Here is a 23,551-nt window from a genome sequence, read left to right on the forward strand (position 1 = left end):
AAACAAAGATGCTATAGATAGTTTAGTTGTTGATGATCATTCTTCCAAACTTTGGTAAAGTTATGCGTAGTAGAAGTATCGGAATAAGCTTTTTGAAAAGCGAAAATTGATATTATATTATTTTTTTTCACCTTTAAATAATATTTGTTGTCTTAATATTACTTTAAAAAATAGTAATAAAATTATTCCAATTCTAACATGAATTTTGAACTGCAGATTGCATACTTTTGGGCTAATTACGTTGCATAAAATACGATAAAGCAGTAAGTAGATCCCCAATTTTTTATCCTTTGTCAACTTAGCTATTTGATGGAATTTTTATTAAAAGATTAAAATAAAAACCTATAAATAAAATATTTCAAAATAAGAAACTGAATCACAAATTGCAAAAAAATAGGAAAAATCATGATAATGATGGAAACAAAAAATTTTCGCATCTAAAAACCACCCTCGAAGATGAGCTCGCTCAGTTAGAAAGCTTTTCTCATCAATATCTCAGATTCCTCTGTAGATTGTGATGATAATATGGAACAAAAAATACTTAATAAGCTTCTTCTCTCTGTAAGAGGTAAAACAATTAGACAGAATAAAGAAAAAACAATCAACAAACTTCAAATTAACTCGCCACAAAAGCCGATAAACTTTGCTGAGGTACAGATTAACAGAAACGAAAAAAAAAAACAGGAGAGGAAACGTAATAAGAAACACTTGGAACGCAACAAAAAACAAACTTTCCATCAAGATGAATCTATTTCAAAAGGAAATTTTCAACAAGCTTATCCTAACACTTTCATCTTGTTCGCATTTCTTTTCGTTTTAACATTACCCGGTCCCACCACAGCAAAGTTTTACTAGATGCTCAAACAGCTGTTAACGCATTTTGACGATCTTGAGTTGAAGAGGCAAAATGTAGCAAAATAAGTCGCTCATGCACACACACACACCCACGCATACAAACAAAAAAAGGGGAAAAAAGAACCCAACTTTTAATGAAATTTTCTACACACCTTCACCACATGAGCGGTGTGAATTAGACGTGTTGAAGGAAAAACGGAAAAACTTTCCTTTACTCTTAGCTTCCAAAGGTGTCTCTAACTCACCTGATACGGTGCGCGTTGAATCGGTGATCGTACTGGAAGAATGAAGCACCCGAACAGCACTACAGTGTGATCTGCTTTTTTCGGAAAAAACCGAACTCTACTCCTTCAAAACGGATCAGCGAACTACACACTCACTCACGCCTGTTCACAATTTTTATTCCACGCTTCCCCCCCGTTTTTTCCCACAGCATTCCCGCTCACCACAAAAACAATATTTGCACAACACTTTCACACGATGGGGCAGTTCCGGAACGGGCTGGGTTGAGGGTTTGTACTATTTTTAACGAATTAATAATCTTCATCCAGTGATCTGTTAACGGGTGGCACAACAGAGATTGAATGCCAAACACCGCCCCAAGATAGGATTTTTAGAGAAGAAAACAGAAAAAAAAGTGCGGCTGCACGTCTATTATTTCTAACAGTTTATTCTATCGCACGCCGAATCAATCCGTAACATGCGCTTCCTCAGCTTCCGTTTTTCCTTTTTCTCACACCGAAACGCACACATTGCAAAAGGGAGGCAAACACTTTCACTCGTAAAAATCCGGAAAAGGTAAACAGCTTCGAGGAAAATTTAATTCCTCAATGCAGCTCTCTTCGGAAGCTTCGGAGCCGGTTTTCCGTATGCTGACTTTTAGGCTTTCTTGCATAGAACTGGTTTTATGCCGGCCTTAGTGACGTAGATTGCACGGTTGGCACGATTAGCTAAACATCTTTCCTTTCAGGCAACACTTGGGTTACTTGAGCGAAACTTAGAGTTAGCGGATCACTGGACATCATGCCCTTTAGGGTGCTCTTTTCCGGATACAAGTGTTGATGGAGGGGATAAATCTTTAACTTCACACTGGAGAACTTAACTCATCACAGCATGCGATGATTGACTTATGGACTTCCTATGGCCAGATGAGCATAATTTTAAAAGGGTTGTATCACATCACGTTCAAAACACAAAAAATATAAGCTACGATTTTTGCTTTTAATTCCACAAATTTTAAACGTTGTAATTATTTTACCTAAAATAATTCACTATTTTCTTACTAATTTTTAAACTCTGATCACTTATTAGAATATAAACTACACTAAACACTCTTCAATCACATCACATGCACACGGTACCGAAAATGCGATCATCGACCTGTAGTTCGGAAGCGATTCCTAAACCCCGGAGCACTCCACAGGATCAATCCGACACCGTACCCGGTACAAAGGCTACTGACAGTGCTGTACGCTCGAAAGCGCTGCGTGGTCTTGCGCTTGCAGAAAACAATTTCCAAAAAAAAAAAAACTCTTACACACACACACATAGCACGAGGCGTGTGCCAGGTCAGGCTGATTGTGCCGCCGACCAGTTGGTTCGTCGTTCCGTTCCATCATCAATGGAGCGTATTTTCCGAGCGCGGGAAAATGACGCGCAAGCGCTCACCGTCCACTGTCCGGTGTAACAGTCAATCCGTTCGAGACCGGCTGTGGCAGAGATTGTTTAGTAAACACGGATGTAGGGTCGACCCGGCGTGTTATCCACCCGACCCACCGATAGAAGATCGCGCGCCAACACAAACGCGATGACAGCCGAACATCGGTACAACACGTGCTCGGTCGGTTGTCAGGGGTGAAGAAGCTGTTGCTGAGATATTGTGAATTTAAGTTTTAAATTATTAAGCTCTTCTTCTTATATACACATAAAGAACGAATCGGGTAACACCCGAACGCGTAACATGTCGTGACGCAACCGAACTTTGTCAACGTCGTCGTAGCTCAGTAACAGCGAGCAAGCGAGCCAAGAAAAGAAAGAGAGAAAGGCGCGGGGGTACCTTCCTCCAACGGGCACTAGATTGCTCAATTGAAGATTTTCAATATTGTATCCAGAAGCTTATCCGAGAAGGGTGCGTTACTCTATTGCTCCAAGTTTTATGATTGGTTTTACGTTAATTATGAATTTTTTTATGAAACAAATTCGAAAAATTCTGTAACATAGCATTATTAGAACAAATCACAAATTTTTTAAATTCGACCTAGAGGATGGGTCAGAGAGAAGAACTAGAAAGAACTAGAGAATGCACGAAGACAAGTAGGGAAGGAAGATAGGGCAATAAAGAAGTCAAACAGATATGAAAAATAATCAAATCAACAATCATTCGGACTACCTGAAGCGCAATGTATTTGGACGCATACAAAGCGAGTAAAAATCTTCTGAATTCGCTCCACCATAGCTTTAGCTTCCACGCTAGAGGAAGACTAAATTACTGAGGCATATTCCAACAATGAGCAGACTAGAGAAACGAACAGAGACTTCAAGCACCTGATGCTCGCCGATCAGACTGCTTACAGGAAGATCCGGCTCTGGGATAGATGAGGGAATTAGGACCAGGCGATAAAAAGTGCTTAAGATTAAGTAGCGCCGTGTGAACAATCGGGATGCTCAGAGAGACGCAATGACAGTCAAAGGTATTGAACTACCCGGGTGAAGGATCAGTTCCTTGAGACCCATAAGTAAATGCTGGAGCCGCAAACACACTGGCTAAATGTTCAGCAAAAAAGGTCACATAATTTGGAGCGAAGCAACAATCGGTCCAAGGGACTTGTAGGAGGAAATGTGATATGAATTTCTGCGATTATTATCAAAACGTCACAAAGGGGAGGGATTGGAGCATAGACATGAATGCATCGTGGAGATATAAGTATTGAATTAGTAATGGAAAAATAACAGATTCTAAAATTTTAGCAAAAGCACATGAGGAACAAATACCACAACAATTTATTGCCACGAACCGGCACCCTTTTTTGAAAACCTACTAGAGAGATACTACCGGGCCTTCACTACTTATTGGCACGTTCCAGACCATTTACATTTACCATTTGGATTAAGATTATTACAAGTATGATTATTGAAAACGATAAGAGAAGCAATGGTCGGAATTGCTCATCGGAACGCTTTGCATATTTTTATTTCTTTCTTTAAATATCTTTTAAAAGATCTAAACAACGTGTCTCTTGATACTAAAGGAAACTAACGGGAACTTTCCAAAAACTCCCGGAAAGTTCCCTAGAAACATTCCCGAGGAAAATCAGAGATAACTCGCTCAATTTTGGTTCGAACCAATCGTTCAGCATACCGTTAGATGCGTCTTTAAGGAAAAACTGCGAAAAGAGTTTTTGTGCAATAACTCGGTAGGAGGTAGGCGGGATCGGGTTGGAGTGTTACACAAAAAGATGCGCGGCCAAACGACTATTAGCCGAACGACCCAATCGGACCAGAAATGACCGAGTTATCGCTGGTTTTCCACTAGAATGCTGTGCTTTTCTGCAATAATTGGGTGACGGGGTGGTGGGTTCTCGACGGGGTGTTACACTAAAAGTTGAGCGACTCAAAGGGATCGACTAGGAGTGTTCGACAAAAAGATGGACGGACCATAGACGCATCCAACGATATGCGGAACATTCCGATCCGACCAGAAATGATAAAGTTATGACCAATTTTCCACGGGAACTGTTTTTTCTCAATAACTGGATGAGGAGGTGGAAGGATCGGGTTGGAGTGTTCTACAAAAAGATGCGCGGCTCGAAGCTCCATCCAACGTTATGCCTTATGCCAAAATCGTACCATAAATGAGCGAGTTTTCGCCGGTTTTCCACGGCAATGCTTTGGATTTTCCTAAATAACTGGGCTAAGGGTTGGAGGGATCGGGTTGAGGTGTTCTACAAAAAGATAGACGGACCATAGACGCATCCAACGGTGGGTCATTCATCCCGATCCGATGAAGAATGACCGAGATATCGACGATTATCCACACCATTTCCACGGGAATGCTGGGTTTTTGCTCAATAATTGTGTGAGGGGGTGGAGGGATCGGGTTGAGGTGTTCTACAAAAAGGTGAACGGACCATAGACGCATCCAACGGTAGGTCATTCATCCCGATCGGATCAAAACTGGGCGAGTTATCGGCGATTTTCCACGAGAATTATGGGTTTTTGCTCAATGACTGGGCGAGGGAGAGGAGGGATCTAGTTGAGGTGTTGTACAAAAAGGCGCGCGGCTCAAAGACCCAACCAACGGTATGCCGCATGCCAAGATCGGATCAAAACTGGCCGAGTTATCGACGATTTTCCACGGGAGTAATTTGGTTTTCCCTTAATAAGTGGGTGGAGGGGTGGATGGATCGGGTTGAGGTGTTCTACAAAAAGGTGAGCGGCTCAAAGACCCTTCTAACGGTATGCACAACGTCTAGATCGGACCAGAAATGGCCAAGATATCGCCGGTTTTCCACGGGAATGCTGCTGGCGGAATTTCCCGGGGGTTACTGGAAAATCACCCTTAGTCCCCTTCTATCTTTTTGAAAGATATTTCAAGATAGAAACAAAAATGAGGACAAAAACTTAAAATTGAAAGGCGCCCTCAAAATCTGCCGGAAAAATATTTGTCATCTCGGAAAGAAAAATATTTTCTGGCCACTTTTTAAACTTCCATTTGCTACCTCCTCGGATTCATGCTCTCCTGTTACTCCAGGTCGGATTTTGCCGCATAAAAATTTCCGGATTTTTGTCACAAATTTCGGGATTTTTGCCACAAAAATCCGACCAGGAGTAACAGGAGAGCATGAATTCGAAGAGGTAGCTCGGGTCGGCCACAAATTTCCAAAATCAGTTTTAAAATCCAAAGTCAGTTTTAAATTTGGGTTGGAAATTTTAAGCCTGAAATTCAACTAAAAATTTTGCCTCGGGATTTTAAAACTGATTTTGGATTTTAAGATCGAATTTGGAACTTGTCAACCGATCCGAGCTACCTCCTCGAATTCATGCTCTCCTGCTATTACCAGTCGTTCCTGGTCGGAAAATTGGTTCAAAATCGCCGATATCGTCCTTGTACCGCGCCACTGCCCCCACCCCGATCACTCTACATCCCCCCTCCATCACAGTAATTGCCATGGAAAATTGGCGATAACTTGGCCATTCCTGGTCCGATCGGGATGAATGACCTACCGTTGGATGCGTCTATGGTCCAACCACCTTTTTGTAGAACACCTTAACTCGATCCCTCCTCTCCCTCAACCAGTTATTGAGGAAAAACCCAGAACTCCCGTGGAAAATCGGCGATATCTCGGTCATTCCTCATCCGATCGTGATGAATGACCTACCGTTGGATGCGTCGATGGTCCACCTTTTTTACAACACCTCAACCCGATCCCTCCACCCCCTCACCCAGTTATTGAGGAAAAACCAAAACATTCTCGTGGAAAATCGTCGATACCTCGGTCATTCCTCGTCCGATCGGGATGAATGACCTACCATTCGATGCGTCTATGATCCGTCCACATTTTTGTTGAACACCTCAACCCGATCCCTCCACCACCTCACTCGGTTATGGAGGAAAAACCCAGTATTCCCGTGAAAAATCGGCAATAAGTCGCTCATTTCTGGTCCGATCTTGGCATGAGTTGGTTGGGTCTTTGAGCCGCGCGCCTTTTTGCAGAACACCTCAACCCGATCCTTCTACCCCTTAGCCCAGTTATTGAGAAAAAACCAAAGCATTCCCTTGGAAAATCGGTAATAACTCGAATATTATCTCGGATATATCTGGTAAAATCTTGGCATGCGGCATACCGTTGGATGAGTCTTTGAGTTAAAGCTCTGAATCCAGCCCACCATTGCTGTAGCTCCCACGCTAGAGGAAGACTAAATTACTGAGGCATATGCCAACAATGAGCAGACTAGGGAAACGAACAGAGACATCAAGCACCTGATATTCGTCGATCAGTCCGTTTATAGGAAATCCGGGTCTAGGATAGATGAGGGAATACCATTAGGACCGATAAAAAGAGCTAAAGATGAATAAGTATTGAAGATGAATGAGTTTCCACTCGTCTGGTAGTTCTTCCTGATCCCAGATCCTTACAATCAGTCGGCGAGGGCACTTTGTCATCTTCATGCAGACTGTCGTAGTAATGCTCTCCTCTGCGACCTGCCCAGTATCTGGTCCAGTATCTTCTCCGTTCAGTTGTCTGTTGAAGTAACACTTCCTCCTATCCATCACCTCTCACTCGTCGGACTGGATATCTCTCTGCAGAAAATAGGCCTAGAACAGGTATGATCTCCGATTTCTCACTTGGAAAACTTATCATCAAATTAAAGAGAGAATATCTCCTCCAAATAATAAAATAGTCTACTTCTTTATGTCTTTTGTTTTCTATGATCTAGAATATCAGTCTATACTTTAGATCAGTATCAAGATAAGGATTTAGACCTAATTTGAGGGTTTTACTTGACAAAAATGGCATTAGAGACGTTATTTAAACTCGATAAAAATCCTCGATATAAACGAACTTTTATTAAACAACCCACCTCATGCTCACTTCGTCTTATTCTACGCACCTTGCCTTATTTTGCCAAGAATTTATCAAAAACAAACAGTTTCAAAATGAACTAATTATAAGGCAAATATTGTTCCACTGCAACCAATTGGTGCATTGATAACTGTACGCTAAAGATAGCTGCATATCAACGTGTAGCTGTACCTCTTCGTCGTGTTCTTTGGTGCCGGAAGAGAACTCATTTGGCACCACCATTTCCATTGAGTGAGTAATGCAGACATCGACTCTCCCATAACTTCCTGCCAAAGTCAACACCATCGCAGTGTAAAGTCTATTAAATCAGATTTCTTGGTAATTTTCTTACAAACAACCGTTGCCCGTTCCTCTGTCTCGTCTGCCTGAATCATCCTTACAAGGTACACCAATCATCTTTAACTATGGAACTTTACAGCCGAAAGCCTCCCGAATGTGGTTCGCTCACACACAACCTATACAATCCGACAGTATCAGTCGTCTAACGTTGAATAATCAAGCTGCCTATCTGGAGCGATTTTATGCGAACATTTATCTTATCAGCTAGCTTGCTCTAAGCATATGTGTGTGTATTTGTGTAATTGGTATGGGCGTATCGTGTTTTTTTAGCGATGATAACGTACATTTTTAACCTGCAAGTTGGGCGCAACGGTTCAAGGGTTCAGTTCGAACGGATAACTTGCAGCGGTTTCGCGTGTTTTCACCGTCCTTCCTGTGCGTCTTCGAGCGAATCGCGGGGAGGGTTATGAGCTGGCTGTGAAGTCCAGTCCCGGTGTCGTGCGTGTGAGTGAAGTGAAGTTTTTAGTTATTAATTCGTTCGAAAGAAAAAGAGGATCGTCATAACTGCTCACCATGGTTCAGGTGTGCAGCTTTACAGTATTATTGCTTCTGGTAGCTTACGGGAGCTTTGCCAGCGGCCAACAGCAAGGTATGTACGGTGCGCGTTTGGGCGTGTGTCATGTGATTCACAGTGAAGGTGACAGTGACTAGCAGGAGAACAGTTAAACAACACCACTAATCCTACTGGCCGGGGGTTTCCTAGCTTAGTGATGTGATGTTTGTACTAGCAAAAACTGTGTCATGTTCGGCGAAGGTTATCGCACAAGACAAGCGTCTAGTAGAAAATCCACAGGCTTCCTCCACAAAATAACCTCAAATTTCGAGTCAATCGAGCAGAACTCATCAGGTGATAAGATCTCTGACGCGAAAACCACTCCAAAAACCGCACACGGACCGTATAGCTCTATCAAAATCCAACCTTCTAAGCTTATCACAATGCTCACTGTTATACGCCCGGTTACGTGTGGCCATAACCCTATCTTATGGGAGCGTTTTAATGCTACAATGATTTATTTTACACCTCCGAAGGTCACACCCATGCTTTCAAGATGTTCTCGTCTTTAGGAGTGTTTCCGCTACGAGGCTTCAACCCATTATCTTGCTATCTCTAGTTGAACACATTATTTCGGCCGCAGTAATTTGGCTGGCTGGCTGGATGAGCTCGACAAGATGGTACAAATTCATGTGTACTAAAAATCAGCTTTACTCAGTTTTACAATCAAGATAAACCATGGCCATTTTATCTGTTGTGTGAACGATCTTGAGCATATGAATAAGTTCCTCGACAACGGATGTTGCGCTAATGGGACTAATTTTACCACGGAATGGCGGAGAGTATATAGAAACCGCTTATCACCTACTAAATCATCAATTGTGAATCATTATTTCTGAGCAAATGTTTCAAGCAGTTGAAGTCTAGTTGATCGCCGAATTCGGGTGTTTTTCTATCGTTTTACAACTTCCGGCCTTATGACACGATTGGTATTTTGTAACTGGCTCTGCAGATCGTGCTAGTTTTTGCCCCATTTAAAGACGATAGTTTCGTCGCGGCGCGGGAAGTATGGCAGCCATACAACATTCTAGTGGCACAGTTGTATCCAGCTCCGGGATCCCTCATGTAATCGAAACAACCCTTCATTCACTGCAGCTGAAACGCTAATTTCTTATCAGCATAGGTGTCGCTCCGCGCTATCGACGATAAGCTAAGCAAACACTGCTCACAGTGTCGATACACAGCATGGCTTTGGTGCGATCAATATCATCGAGCTCTTAACTCAATCCTCCGGCCCAACAACGGGGTTTTTGGTAGATTGTTAAAAATAAAAATTCCAAATAGTATCAATCGGGCTGCACACGCTGCTATCCAAGATTGTCATACCTGAAGGGGGGAAGGCTAATACGCCTCACAAAACAACAAAAAGTTGGAGTTCTACTACATATCTCCTTTAGATAAGATACGATAGCAGCATTTGCCACACACGGTTCTAAACCCTTTTGCGGTTCTATTCTCTCTTCCCCGTATCTGCAGAGCGTGTCTGTGCCACTGCACGCTACACGGCCGAATGTGAGCAGCTCCAGCGTGGAAACTCCGAGGTAGTATGCGTACACGTCCAGGACAGTGTCGAGTGTGCCCAGCGCATTCGCAACGGTACAGCCGACTTTGGCGTATTCAGTGCGGAAAGTGTACTGCTTACGGCTAGTCTCGGATGGGAAGGACTCAACGTACTTAAGGAGCTTCGCAGTGCGGAACGTACGCGTGAAGCGATCGACTTCCAGACGGCCGTTGTGGTGCGCAACACCCACCGTGGTGGGCTTGAAGGATTGCGAGGTTTGCGCTACTGTCATCCGGGATTCCATTACGGTCGTACGCATCGCTGGACGGAGCGGGTGCTGAAGCACTTTGAACGGCTCGTTGCTCCAGTGCAGTGCGAAGGTTTTAACACCGTGACAGAGATTGAAGCGGCTGCTGTGTCCAACTTTTTCGGGGAGTCCTGCCGTCCGGGTGTATGGTCGCAGATACCTAAGGAGGATTCCGATTTAAGTAAGTATTCTTACACACTTCTGGTTCAATCTTTCCAAAGCATATCTTACCACAACAAAGCTTTCCGATTTTAATTTGTAGAAGAAAAATACTCGAATCTCTGCGCGCTATGCCCGAATGCGTCGTCCTGCTCGTACGACGGTTTCGACAATGGGCAAGAGTCGGCACTTCAGTGCCTGGAACGCAACGGTGACGTAGTTTACGCATCTGTACTCGAAATCCAGAACTACTTCAAGGAACGCAGTGCGATCGCGAACGATTTCTCGTACCTCTGCAAGGACGGTACACTGCAACCCGTCACCGGCAATGCCTGTCCGTGGCTTATTCGACCCTGGGGAACCATAATGGCATCGTCGGCGAAAGCGGTACAAATTGCGGCCCGCCTAGATGTGTGGCTACGCAATTCGCTCACCTCCGGCGCTCCGTGGGAAACGGCCATCATCGATATCCTCACGCGACACAGCTCGGACAAGATTTCTGCCGCTGCCTCAATTCAAGCACCGAGCGCGTACTACCTTTCGTTCGGGGCCGATGCCGCGTTGCCCGTTGTATCCGATCTCTGCCAATCGACAGCACGCTGGTGTACGACGTCACTGGAAGAGCAGGAAAAGTGTGACGTACTCTCGAAGGCCGGTCTAACAACCGGCGTATATCCGTCGCTCCAGTGCAACTATCCGATGACAAGCCGCATCAGCTGTTTGAGAGAAATTTCTGCTGAACGTGCGGATTTTGCCGGTATCGACTCTAACTACGGGTATCTGGCGCGTCAGTCAAACTTGGCCGCCGCTCTTTATCAGGAGACGGAAAAGGAGAAATACTCGTCCGTGGTGGTGTTGGTGCACGAGGGCAAGGGACACGATCGGTTCGAGAAGCTGCGCAATGCGAAAGCTTGCTTCCCGGAGTTTGGAGGAATTGGTGAGTGTCTGGCAACTTCAACATTAAAAACTAAGTCAACTCAAACGCATCTATCTCCTCTGTCTTCTCTAAAGCTTCTATCGCCTTTGTAAACGTTGGACGATCGCGTGGAATATTCGATCGTAACGAATGCGACTACGGCCATCTGATGAGCGAGTTCTTCTCCGAGTCCTGTGCTCCAGGATCACGGGACGATATGCACGACCCAACTGGGGAAAATTCCGAAACCCTTTGCGCTTTATGCCGTTACGGCGAGAAGCCTACACCCCGCGATCTCGGTGCTGATGATGACGGTCTAAGCACAGACGAACCAATCGACGACGCGGTGGAAGATGCAGAAGGAATTGATCCCGCATTGCGAATTAATAACGATGTCACTGTGACGGTCGACCGCAACTTGCTGTGCGCTGCATCCGACGCGAACCGTTACTACGGAACACGTGGTGCGCTCCGCTGCCTGCAGGAGGCAGGAGAGGTGGCAATAGTTGAGGCACAAAATTTGGCCGATCATGCCAAATTCCTGGCAATGAATGAGAGCGATTATCGTGTACTCTGCCGCAACGGTTCGCTGGCCGCATACACCGGTTTCAACGTAGACGAGGAATGCTTCCTGACCACTATCGTGGACGGTGAGATCGTTGTGCGCCGCCAGTGGGAAAAATCGGACAACATTGTGCACGTACTGACGTCGCTCGATGTGTACCTGCAGAACGATCCCGACTTCCGGATGTACAACATATTCGGCGGCCAGCGCAATCTACTGTTCGAGGACTCGGCGCTCGGGTTGGTGTCACCGCAGCATAACGAGCTGGGCACATCGGTGAAAAATTACATTCGTTTGTTTGAAAACATTGAGGACTGCCAGAATGCGGCACCATCGACTACGATTGCGCCGGGTGGTACCGGCGGCCGGGCAGCAATGCTCACGGTTAATTTCTTGCTTACCATCATTCTGGCCGGTATTATCGCTTGGAGATTGTAATTACTTCCATCTAGGTTATGGTAACACTCTCGCCGCAAAGCCACGTAAAACTCCAGCAAAGCGTAACAGCGATGCGATTGTGTTTCAGGAATCAATTTTACATATTTTAGTTTTTCTTTCCAAAAAATGTGCACCACATTTCATTACTTAGATACAACGCAACGTACACGAGGCGCGACTCATCTGTAACGCAATGTTCATTAGTGTAGTAGTCCAGTGACAACGAAATACTAATAAAGAGAAAACTGAAATCTAATGTAGGGTGGTGTTTTTGATGCTTACTGATATTGTTGATAGAGCTGTACTGGGATCGGTTTAAGTTGTTCCACAAAAAGTTAAGCGGCACGCATCAAAGACGCATCCAACGGTATGCAGCACGCCCTGATCGCCAATTTTCCACGGGCTAAGGGTGTCCCGGCAGCTGCATTTCAGTGGAAAACCGACGATAACTCGCTCGTTTTTGGTCCGATCGAGACGTTCTGCATACCGTTGGATGCGTCTTTGAACCGCGCATTTTTCTGTCGAACATCCCACCCCGATCGCTCCTGACCGACGACGCCCCTGGCGACCGCCAATCCGCCACCGAGGTATTAGCTTACACCTCGTCCTGGATTTTTGTGAATTTCGGAATGGCACGCTTCAGTCAGTTTTTGTGTTTTCTGAAATATAGAACCGTTTCTTCCTCATTTATTCCATCCACAATATCTCTCGAGAAACATGAATCCATTTTAATTCACCATTCATTATCAATAACATCATCACGTTAAACTTCTTGCTTCTTAACAACAACTCAAATGAAACCTATGACGGTGCACAACTAAACGGTTGCACTCATAAATCGACCCTTTCTCTTTTCAACATTCAAAAAAATTCAGTTCGGGTGTAGATTGTACGCTTTTTTTTTTGTAAAAAGAAGACACTTTGTTCGACACACCTGATCCTGCTGGTGCTGGCTCACTCGTAAGGTTTTGTGCTATGGCTTTCTCACTCGTGTGCTGTTACGGTTGAAGGTTACGCTTTCAAAATATGATACACCGTCATAAGCACGTTCCAGAGCTCATTTTGATCGTTCCCCTCCGGCGTCATGGAGTAGTGTTTTACCTGACCCTCGATTAACCGTACCAGCGGGCTGCTTTTAATGGCGGCCTTACCTCGCTGATTGTTGGCAATCATTTTCCACACCGTTACGGCGGCCATCAGTACCTCACCGCGGCAGGAAGTGCGCTGGAGACCATTCCACAGGATGAACATATAGTCGGACGAGGCTAGCAGCGCTGGCCGGTTTGCCAGGACGAATGTGAGATTCCGTACGATGGCCATTGCGAGAAGGCGTATTTCTAGATCGGATTTGCGCGTCAGTGCTCCAAGAACAGTCAGATGACTATAATGAAAAAAGAGGAAATAATTAAACCTTTCAATCTAACAAGGACAACCAATAAGAAGCCACTCACCGCACTTCGCTCACATCCACATAACGCGTGTAAACCTCCCAAAACTCGAGCCACATATGGGTCACATCAATCCATGGCTTCTGCAGCTTCGTAACACTCGGATGCAACTTGCTAATGTTGTCGAACACGTTCAGCTTGCCGATCATACTGCGTCCCTCGTGACAGCAACAGCAATTCTTCAGCACTCGCAACGAAACCCGCAACAGCTGCAAATCATACTTCGGACCCTTAACCTTTGCCGTCTCCGTTGTGGCCGTTACAATTAGCAACTTCATGATACTGTGCGGATAGCCCGGGAAGGTTGCTGCCAGCGCTTTGCAAACGATTATGTGACTTTCCGTCAGGAACGCCAACACCTGCAAGAACTCCATATGCAGCACACCGTGATTGCTAAACCAGGGCCAATACTGCAGCACAGTTTGGCACAACCGATCGATCTGATCCATGCGCAGTAGTAGCGGTTCACCCGGCACACTAAACCACGTACCCAGTATGCTGGCCAACTCTTTCAGCTCCGTCATTATCGACAACTTCTTCACGTCACCATGCTTTCGCACAAACTCCGGGTACGTCAACCTTCCAATCAATCCTTCGTGGATAGCATCGAACCAATCGAGAATGGTTCCCAGCAGATTGCGCTCCCGTGCTACTCGGCATGCTTCGCCCGAGAAGTGAAGCATGGTTTGAAGTGTCGAGTAAATGGTTCGCTTGTAGTTGGTAGTGGTGATGCCACCCGTTTCTAGCTGCTGCCGATTGCAGGTCGATTCAAAGCGTGCCAACAGGGCTTTAAATATTAACGCTGATCCACTGCGCATCGTACCGTCCTTGGAGTCGTGCGTCTTCGATTGTTTCTCCTCCGTGTCCGTTGTTGCCAGCGGTCGGTTAGGATTAGTATTTTCCGTGTCGTCTTCCATCTCGTAGTACTGTTCGGCTTGAAACATTTGCGAGGACTTTAACATTTCGGGACTTTCGGTGTGCATGTCCATCGTTTCGAATTGGATCAGGAAGGACGGATATTCGGCAGTGGGCGAGGCGATCGCGTCCGATGTGTGGAACATCAGGCTAAGGAATTTGAGGCACATGATTTGAAAGCCTGGAACGATGATGGGGTAAGATCAAATGCACATTATTAGTATTGTGGAAAGTAGTTCTTTTTAAAGAGGATCGCGCAGCTGCACACTAACGCCTAAAGCCTCCCGGTAGCTCCACGTTCATTGAGGGCGAAGAGATTGAAGAGTGCGCCCCAGAAGCTCCTTCTTTCCAGCGCCCTTCACCAACCACTTCACCATCTGTGTGGTACTTTTTAATGCATGTGTAAGAAGCTGGGAGGCTCCTTGTACTATAAATCAAACTGGTCAATGCCGTTTCCGGAGTAAATAATACGGAATGGGACGTCCTTTTCATTGGTTGTAGGCCGAGGTTTATGTGGAACGTTCCAGGAGCTTAAAATGGTCGGATGGCTAGATTCCGGCTCCTCTATAAACTTCCCCTTCTAAAGAAAAGTTGGAATCTGATAGATATTTACCCAGTCAAACCCAGCCGTTAAGATCAGGCTAAATTAAACTACGTCCTGATGCAGCTTTTCCACTAATAAAAATACCTGTTGGGACGGAATACTTTAACATGCTTCTCAGATATGGTGTTGCCCGTTCGCTGCATTTGCCCAACCAAAACCGAGAGCATTACCGACGAACTCTGAATGCTAATAACTTTGTATCACTACTAACCAAAAAATTCGATGCTCCAAAATGTACTAAAATAATCAACGACAGATGTTTAAAGAATATCAACACTCACCTTTCGATTTATGCAGAATTGCATTCTGAATCATCTTTGCGATCGGTTTCACATCCTGATGCTCAAACTCCAGATGGATGTGCTGCTTGCCGTTCGGTGTCACTACCAGCGCACACAGAAACCGCATAATGCAGGTCAGCGTTTGCTCCATCACGGGCAGCGTAAGCTTCCCGTACAGCCACCGATTGAGCATGTAAATGATGCTCTCGAAGAAATTCTGATGCCCCACAAGCAGCATACAAAGCGGTTCCCGTGTCGGTTCTTCCATGCAGCGCAACAGCAGCAAGCAAACTTCCGCCACCATCAGACACACGGCCCGGTTCGGTAGCATTGCCTGCTGTTCGACACATTCCAGCAGCCACTGGATGCAACCTTTCTCCCCAATGAGCTGACCAAACTCGAACGGATCCAGCTCGAGCAAACAGCGGTACAGTACGGCGTATGCTTTTACCAAGTCGGCTGAGATAACGGCGGTCTGTTGTTTGTTGTCATCGTCCAACAGGAACTCCATGCACGTGTAGGTTTCCAGTGAACGAACGGACTCTTCGAAAAACTGTTGCTTTGCTAAAAGTTCCAGTAACAAATCCACCGACCCGTTCGTTGAATTGCTGGTGCTGGAAGTAAAAGGTAGGTAGGTAAGCTGTAGTCCTGATGTATACATAAGCTACGGTACACAAAGCGTCCTTTCATAGATTATTGATGAGTAGAAACACTGTTCAAACCCAATAATGGCTTGATAACAAACGAACTATTTCCTGTTTGTAAACTAGAAAAGAAGCTGAGGTCCATTGATAAAGTATCGCTGAAACAGAGGCCTATTTCGAGACTAAAGACAAACTATATTTAAAGAATGCCTTCGAAAATATAGTACATTGAAGCAATGCTTCACTCTCGAAGGCGTTATTCGTTGAGTAAAAAAATGAATTTGGCCATAAAAAAATCCTTTTAGCGTGATGAAATCTAAGACTTATCTACCCACCTGTTACGTCGAATGCTAGCCGCGCCATCGAACGGCAAAACGGACGAATGTAGCGAACCATCCTTGTCCGCACTGTGGGACAGCAAATTCACGAACAGTCCAACGGCCGATTCCTTCACCAGGCAAGCTTCGTTACGATCCAGCATCGTACTGATGCAGCACGCGTGTATACCACCGGGCAGATAGGAACACTCCTTCACGATGGCAGCCGCACCGGGCAGAGTGCGTGCAATTTTAGCCAAAATATTCCAAGCAAAGGAACGCACCAGCGTACAGCTATTGCCACACTGTGTCGATATGGTTTTTAAATGTTTCGCCTTCCACTCGAATTCGCCCACCTCATCCGGGGAACGTTCTAGGATATGTGCGATCGCTAGCAGACACGATCGTACTATGGCGGACCCGGTGAAACTTGTCGATCCAACGAGCCTTATGCAAAGCAATAGCTTCGGAATAACCTCGCCAATGTCTATCCGTCGCACATCATCCAGCAAGGCGGCCATCGTTTCAAGAACCTCCAGCAACGAAACGATACGTGGAACATCGCACTTCTTCAGCATCACATCCAACTGCTCCAGTGCGGTATTAAACACACGTAAATCCCAACCATTTTCGCATTTTGTCGCACGTTCTACAGGTTTCGGCATGCGATCCGTTATCTCGCGCTTTCCATCCTTCTGATCAGGCTCGCTAGAGCTCTGCGAACCACTGTACAGCTGTAACAAGCCCCTCAGCATGTTAGCATTCTTCCGGTACAGCGCTTCAATGCATTCTTCCGAGCGTAACAATGTGAGGAAGAAATTGTCCTCCATTTCCAGCACCGTATACAACCAGTCGCGAATCAAATAAAACCCAAGATGCAACATTATTCCGATGATGTTTAACACCTCCACCAGCATCTCCTGGTCGGCTACCGTCATCGGAGGCGTGTGTAGGTAGCGCTTCAGCGCACTAATGACTGCACCCTGCTGACAGACAGAATTCTTTAACGGAAAAATCAAATTCGTCTCCAGTGTGGCCAGCCCAACGTAAACGTCCGTATGTGCTTTAGCAGAACCAAGTCGTCGTAAGCTTTTGCGAAAAATGGTTATCAAATCCACCATCTTTATCCAACGGATATCTTGCTTGGTAAGGCGCAAATTTGCATCGAACGCCATTGCCGTCTTGTTGCCGTGGTACTCGAGCGGCCACTCCTCATCATTGCCGGTGGATGCATTGTTGACGCGTTTGGACGCATTGTTCGGCTTAAGTATCGCATCCACTCCGTCGAACCACACCTCGGCAAAGGTAAAGCGGATGAAACGTTTCACGTACTGCTGAATTGGGAATCCGTACGGTAAACTGTCCCCGTTGGCAGGCGAATGTCCACCATTTTGCTGCACCATACGTCTCGATTGGTTATCCACGTGATCCGGTTGAAGCACAATGCTCTTAAACAGCTCGTTTCCGGTAAAACTTTCGCGGAATGGGCTTTCGCGCCAGTGGAACGTCGATATGAATGGGGTTGAAAAGGCGGAAATTGCACAAACGTAAGGCAGCGTCACCAGGGGCAATGCTCCTGTTGAGCAGTCGGCAAACAGTAGCAAAAACAGCAAAGCGCAACACTCCATCCGGAACACGGGTATGTGATGATGGGCAAGCAGTGCGCGTACGATCAGCTGACAAGCCGTTGTGTTTGATCCGAGATATCGGCGGAACGTTTTGATGCCGAAGCACAGCTTCGTCAGTATGCCCACTGCCGGGATGGCCGCATCCGGATAATCTAGCTGCGGTTCCACGAGCAACGATCGACTAAGCGCCTGCATTACCAACACCCAGCCGGATGTGTTGTGTATCAGCTCGCACAGTACCGGATCGTCCGCCATCACATTGAGCTGCGTTAGTGCGCTGCGCCGTAATGCCGGATCACCATTTTCCTGTTCCAGTGCATCCAGCAGTGGCTTTACCGCACTCGCATCGTACACATTGGTAATCTTCACACGCGGTAACCCGTACGGCACCGGCACCATACAGATCGTGTTCGGGATGGTATCGCTGATGTGTTCAATGCGAGGCGCAAACTCTTCACTTCGCTCGACCGAGCTGATCAGAAATAGTACCCGCGTGAGGGCTTCCTCGCGGACAGTGCTCTCACTGTGAAACAGCAAGCGAAGATTGCCTTGTAGTACATCGAGCCACGGAAGACCGAAATCTGGATGGAACATAGCGATAATGACACGGGCAAGCTTTGTTTCGTTCCGTTCGATGGCAGCCACCTGCAGAAGTGGTGCAATCGGTAGGAGTAGCTCCTGCACGTCCACCCATTTGTCGCGCAGGTATGCTTTCGAATTGCACAGAAACAGTAGCATGGTTTCAGCGCACTGGCGAATCTGTGGACAAAAAGGTGAAATTAATCATCCATTGTATGAGGTCTGTTGAGTATTATTCAAATTTTACTGATAATATCATTAACGATGCAGAAGCAGAAACTGAAACTATTTATTTACCAAAGGAAATTTTTGAATCACTTAGTGAAAATTTTCAAATAGATAGTGGAATATTGAAAGCTGAGCTGTGAAATTTTCCCCTGTGCTGTGCTTCCCCTAATTGAATGGAAAACCCCACTATATGATTGCAAACTGCAAAGAACGAGCCTGCAATATTCTATATATAATTCTACAATTCTACAGTATGGATCGAAACGCTGCATCGCTCTCTATTTGGGGGAAGGGTGTGCACATTCTGATGTACATTACATCCGTTAGCGAGGAAATGTTAAAGGACCCTTGTAATTTCTAACGATGTAAACTTACAAATTAACAACGAGAATTTCAATAAGTTTTGAACACTGGCAGTATGTGTGGAATTCTTTGCAGGATTTAGAATGCGTTTTTTTTTTTGGTTTGAACGATCCTACCTCTGTTAGATCTTGACTTGTTGGGCCTATTAACAAGGCTTTTTTGATATTTGAAGAGGCATGCTAGATCCGATCCGATCCGGATGTAGTGCCAAACAATAAGTGATCGTCAAGAATAATCGATAACCGATGAAGACATTCAGGACAATAAACATCGAGGACACTGTTTTCCAGGGGTCTTAGCGAGGCTAAGTTGGATTGATCGGTAAAGAATCTCTTATAAGGAAGGATTCTGGGTACGCTTGTACTGCAACAATCAAAAAGGAAGTTTGTTCATTCTATCAATGATGAAAGCGTTGAGGATAAATCTACCTTAATGCAATTAAAACAAGATTCGTCGGTTTTGCCAAGCGAAGTCGTTATCACTTTACCACCCGACCAAAGTGCAGATGTCCTGTAAGGCTACAAAAAAAGATTGCACACATCGAAACTTCCTATTTTTCATCGCCTTATAAACAACCTAACCTATAATCGCATTCATTTTGTTCTACACATATGATTCAAACTTAATAAAGAAGCCTTACCTTGCTGTTTCGACTTTTGTAACCAAAGCACGTAATTTCGGTAAGAATCTGCAGCGAAAGGGGAATACCCATGGCACGCAATTTCGGTGCCGAGCTGGAGAGCAGACCGCGACGCGTGAGAATAGCTCCATCATCCAACTGGCCAATAAATTCCTTCATCATGTTCGCACAGATCTCGTAAACCTCACTGCCCGGAAGAAGAAAAAAACGGATTTAAAATTGAATTTCCCTTGGGTTTATAGAAGAGTTAAAAAAACACTGATGCTTACCTCCTGATTTCTTCATCCTCGTTCGCCAACAGACGCACCGTAATCGATTCAATAACGTCCCACAGCGGTTCATCTTCCGCTACGGAGCTGGAACAGCTAAATAAAAAACAAGAAAAAGAACATAAACGTTAGAACGAAATCTTGCACCATCTTTCCCCTCCGATCTTACTTGCCAACCGCTTTCAAAACGCTCCGCACCAAATCGATCGACCGATGCAGACACAGCGTTTTTATCGCTTCTGATCCGATTAGCAGCAGATGTTCGTCGCTAAGCTTCGCATTTACGCTCGTGTCGCGAATCAGCTGTACCGCCGGGATAAACTTCTCCTTTAAGCTCGACAGCATGTCCAACAGTGGTGCATCGGTCTTATCGACCAATGTACCCAACTGTTCGTACATCTCCGGACAGGAGTATCGCAGCGCATAATCGTACAACGCTATCAGACATTCGTCACGCCAGACACGGTCCGATTCGGCTAACGCTTTCCGGTGTGCCGACGAGCCTAGCTTCATGTCGACAAACTTGTACTGTAATGTGCCCGATCTGCCTCCGTACCGGGTAGCGGCCGTTTCATCCATCTCATCCTCCGCTTCCAGATCCTTTTGCCACAGTCGTACAAAGTCGAGTAAAATTTGCATCGTAATCCGGTAGCGTGTGCGAGTAAATGTTTTCTTCGAGTCGAGCTCCCACTCTTGCCGGTAGTGTTTGGCCAGGTAGCCAAAATCGCCACACAGTTCGCCGAATCGGTGGGCTGGAATTTTTTGCTGATCGGAAAAATGTTCCGTCATAAGGAATGTGGTAGTTTGGCTTAGCACGATCAGAATCATGTTGGACGCTAGCTTATCTACATCATCTGTTAGTTCCTTCAGCTGATCAATGCAAAGTTTAAACATTTCGTACACAAACGCGCCGAGCGATATTTGTGTCCGATCACGCTTCTTCGGCGCCTGAATGTATGTAACGGTAAGCATACGCTGGCGTATCCGCTTGCGGAATGATTCTATCAAATACAGCAACATTCCGTACCCTTTCCGTATGCCGACCCGTCCGGTCTGTATCAGATGCAACAGGGACAGTGCAACGTACGGTGGTTGGAGAAAGAATTCCGGCGGATAGTTTTTAGTGTACGACACGATGTAGTTTAGGGCACGTTGATAGTTTTCCTCATTCGTCTCATCGAACAGTGATTCGTTCAGCCGCTCCAGTACGCCGCTCACATTCGAGTCTTGCACATCCCAGCATTCGGTGTAGAACGTGTCGTCCCCTTTCCACCGTGATGCAAACGAGTTTATGACGGTCGTTCTACTTTTCCCACTCACTGCCGGTTCATCGTTCGTGAGATCGGTCCCGTCCAGCTTTAGGCTACCCACACTATTCGCCACACTGTCCAGATCGATGCTGCTCATGCTGGATGTGGTAGTGCTGGAACCGGATTTCATACGTTCCACCTGGTTTATGATGCTTTCTACCAGTTCGTCGCACTTTGCATTCGCCCCGATGAGGTAACGAATTTTTAGCAGCTCCTTTATTACTCGCGTCGGGGTAAAGAAGCTTACTATTTCATGTCCGTATTTGCTCTGATTTTGAAGAATGATGAAGAAAAAAAAGGGGAGAAAAAGAAAAGAAGTGTATTCTTTTGCTTTGCTGAGGAAGATATTGCCGCGATCCTCGGGCCACCCATACCTCGAGCAAAAGCGACATTGTCTCCAGCACGGTCAACTCCATCACCAACGGAACATGCCAGAACCAGCGTATCAAGTTCTTGAACAGGGCGGATGCATTAACGCCAATGTCCACATTCTCCCACAATGCACGTCTCAGCGTGCTTTCGATATCCTGCAGCGAACGGACGCGTATTTCCTGTATCGGATGTACTGAAATGGAATGAGGGGGGTGCATCAATAAATATCCAGGCCCACACACACACACACACAAACACACACGCACGAACGCTTCCGGGAAGGCGATCGAAAGGCGTCTCTCTCCAGCCGCTACTTACGCAATTTTTCCAGCGTGGCCGGATTAAGCGTGCTTGCCATTGTGGCGTACGCACAAGCTAGGCGGGTGTGCGCGTCGCTTACAATTACTCAAAACAATGCGTGTGGCTCTATTGTGCGGCTTTCGTATATAAGCTAGCAAACAATGCAATGCTCCAGCAAGAAACAAAACTGGCGGTTATTCATGCACCCGGCACAGCTCTTATTTTGACGCACGCTGTCAATCGGGGACTGACGTTTCTACGATCCCTTCGGGAACGCCCGCAATTGTTATTTGGGCCTTTTACCCAGTGAGCAAGATTGAGGTTGCTTGTTGAAAGCGCGAATGGTTTTGTGCAAAATTCTTAAATTGGTTGGTTAAATTTGGTTGCTAACATGTTAAAGTAAATCTTTTCCGTTAATCTCTCCGATAGGTAATTTTTTTATTTATATATTTTATTACAGTTCATTGTAGCATGCGAGGCCGATTCCGGTTCCGGTTGGCCAGTAGTCCCGCAACAAACAGCGTCCGAGCGTGGCAGTTCCCGCACCAAGGTTTGCACCTTAGTAAAAACATGCTCTATCTGGTGGTGGAAGATAGATCAACTTCTCATCAATATGCATTCCCAAGTCCCTGACACAACTTTTGCGCTCAAGAGTAGCACCGTTTAACGCATAATCTTACACTAAAGGGCACCGCTTTCTCGCAATCGTAACGACGACACACGTCTCGAACTACTACTCAAGACCATTTTTAGAGCACCAGGACTAGAACGTGCTCAGAGTGGCGGTGAAGGCGGAGTTGATCCGACCGGTGTTGGATCGGCAGGAATATCTTAGCATCGTTCGCGTGTAGCAGCAGAACGGCTGGCAAGATAGACCAAGTTCCTGGAGCCTCGCGAACAGCAAGGTGTGTGGGACGCTGACGAAGGCTGATTTGACTTCCGCGTACAACGCGTCAATCTGGGACCTGGCATGGATGATTCTGTTGCAGAGGCTAACGAATTCAACCAGTTTGATGGTGGTTGAGCGCTTATAGACGAATCCGTGCTCTGATTAGTTGGAGGCAGCAGTGAGAATAGGCACAAAGCGAAGGAATGCAGCGGTAATTACTAGCGCTTGATTTGTCCGCCTTTTATGCACGAGGTCTAGCCATGAGGTTTTCCTGCTGGCAGAATAAATACCCAAGCTCTATGAGTTTCGAAAGATCGAGGCACAGAGGTGGCAACAGAACGCTTCAGCTTCTTGCTTTATATTTAAAGACGAAAAGAGACATTTACATCTTGTAAGTCATTTAGTCACTGCAATTGGACGTCATAATAAACGTATAAACAAACGTTGCACAACATTCCGACACTGAACTTTACTACGCGGGTTCAATCTTGGCTATTGTTTTGACTACATTTTGTTGTCTATTTAGCGGTAAACAATTTAGATTTGT

At 45.7% G+C, this 23,551-nt stretch overlaps 5 protein-coding genes across 5 annotated transcripts in view; 3 read left to right on the plus strand and 2 right to left on the minus strand.

Moving 5' to 3' along the window:
• Positions 1-23,551, plus strand: part of LOC126568615 (uncharacterized) — a 383,782-nt gene that overhangs the window by 183,076 nt on the left and 177,155 nt on the right. The window lies entirely within an intron of this gene.
• The window catches only part of LOC126567514 (UPF0598 protein CG30010), a 134,701-nt gene that overhangs the window by 110,353 nt on the left and 797 nt on the right, over positions 1-23,551 (plus strand). The gene's annotated exons all lie outside the window — the stretch shown is intronic.
• LOC126568415 (apolipoprotein D-like) overlaps positions 1-23,551 on the minus strand; it is a 177,361-nt gene that overhangs the window by 25,955 nt on the left and 127,855 nt on the right. The window lies entirely within an intron of this gene.
• LOC126567914 (transferrin-like) lies at positions 8,287-12,227 on the plus strand. Its single transcript, XM_050224277.1, has 4 exons — positions 8,287-8,367; positions 9,808-10,320; positions 10,402-11,235; positions 11,310-12,227. Exons 1-4 carry the CDS (start codon positions 8,292-8,294, stop codon positions 12,215-12,217), a joined length of 2,331 nt encoding a protein of 776 aa, XP_050080234.1. The 5' UTR covers positions 8,287-8,291; the 3' UTR covers positions 12,218-12,227.
• Positions 13,229-22,180, minus strand: LOC126568659 (uncharacterized). Its single transcript, XM_050225174.1, has 9 exons — positions 22,134-22,180; positions 21,818-22,008; positions 20,303-21,711; positions 20,134-20,229; positions 19,865-20,051; positions 16,433-18,813; positions 15,466-16,079; positions 13,669-14,761; positions 13,229-13,598 (listed from the first exon to the last, which is right to left on the minus strand). The coding sequence occupies exons 1-9, from the start codon at positions 22,171-22,173 to the stop codon at positions 13,229-13,231; spliced, it is 6,381 nt and encodes a 2,126-aa protein (XP_050081131.1). The 5' UTR covers positions 22,174-22,180.

The sequence above is a fragment of the Anopheles maculipalpis genome, chromosome 2RL (assembly GCF_943734695.1).
Source record: "Anopheles maculipalpis chromosome 2RL, idAnoMacuDA_375_x, whole genome shotgun sequence".
Taxonomy (NCBI): domain Eukaryota; kingdom Metazoa; phylum Arthropoda; class Insecta; order Diptera; family Culicidae; genus Anopheles; species Anopheles maculipalpis.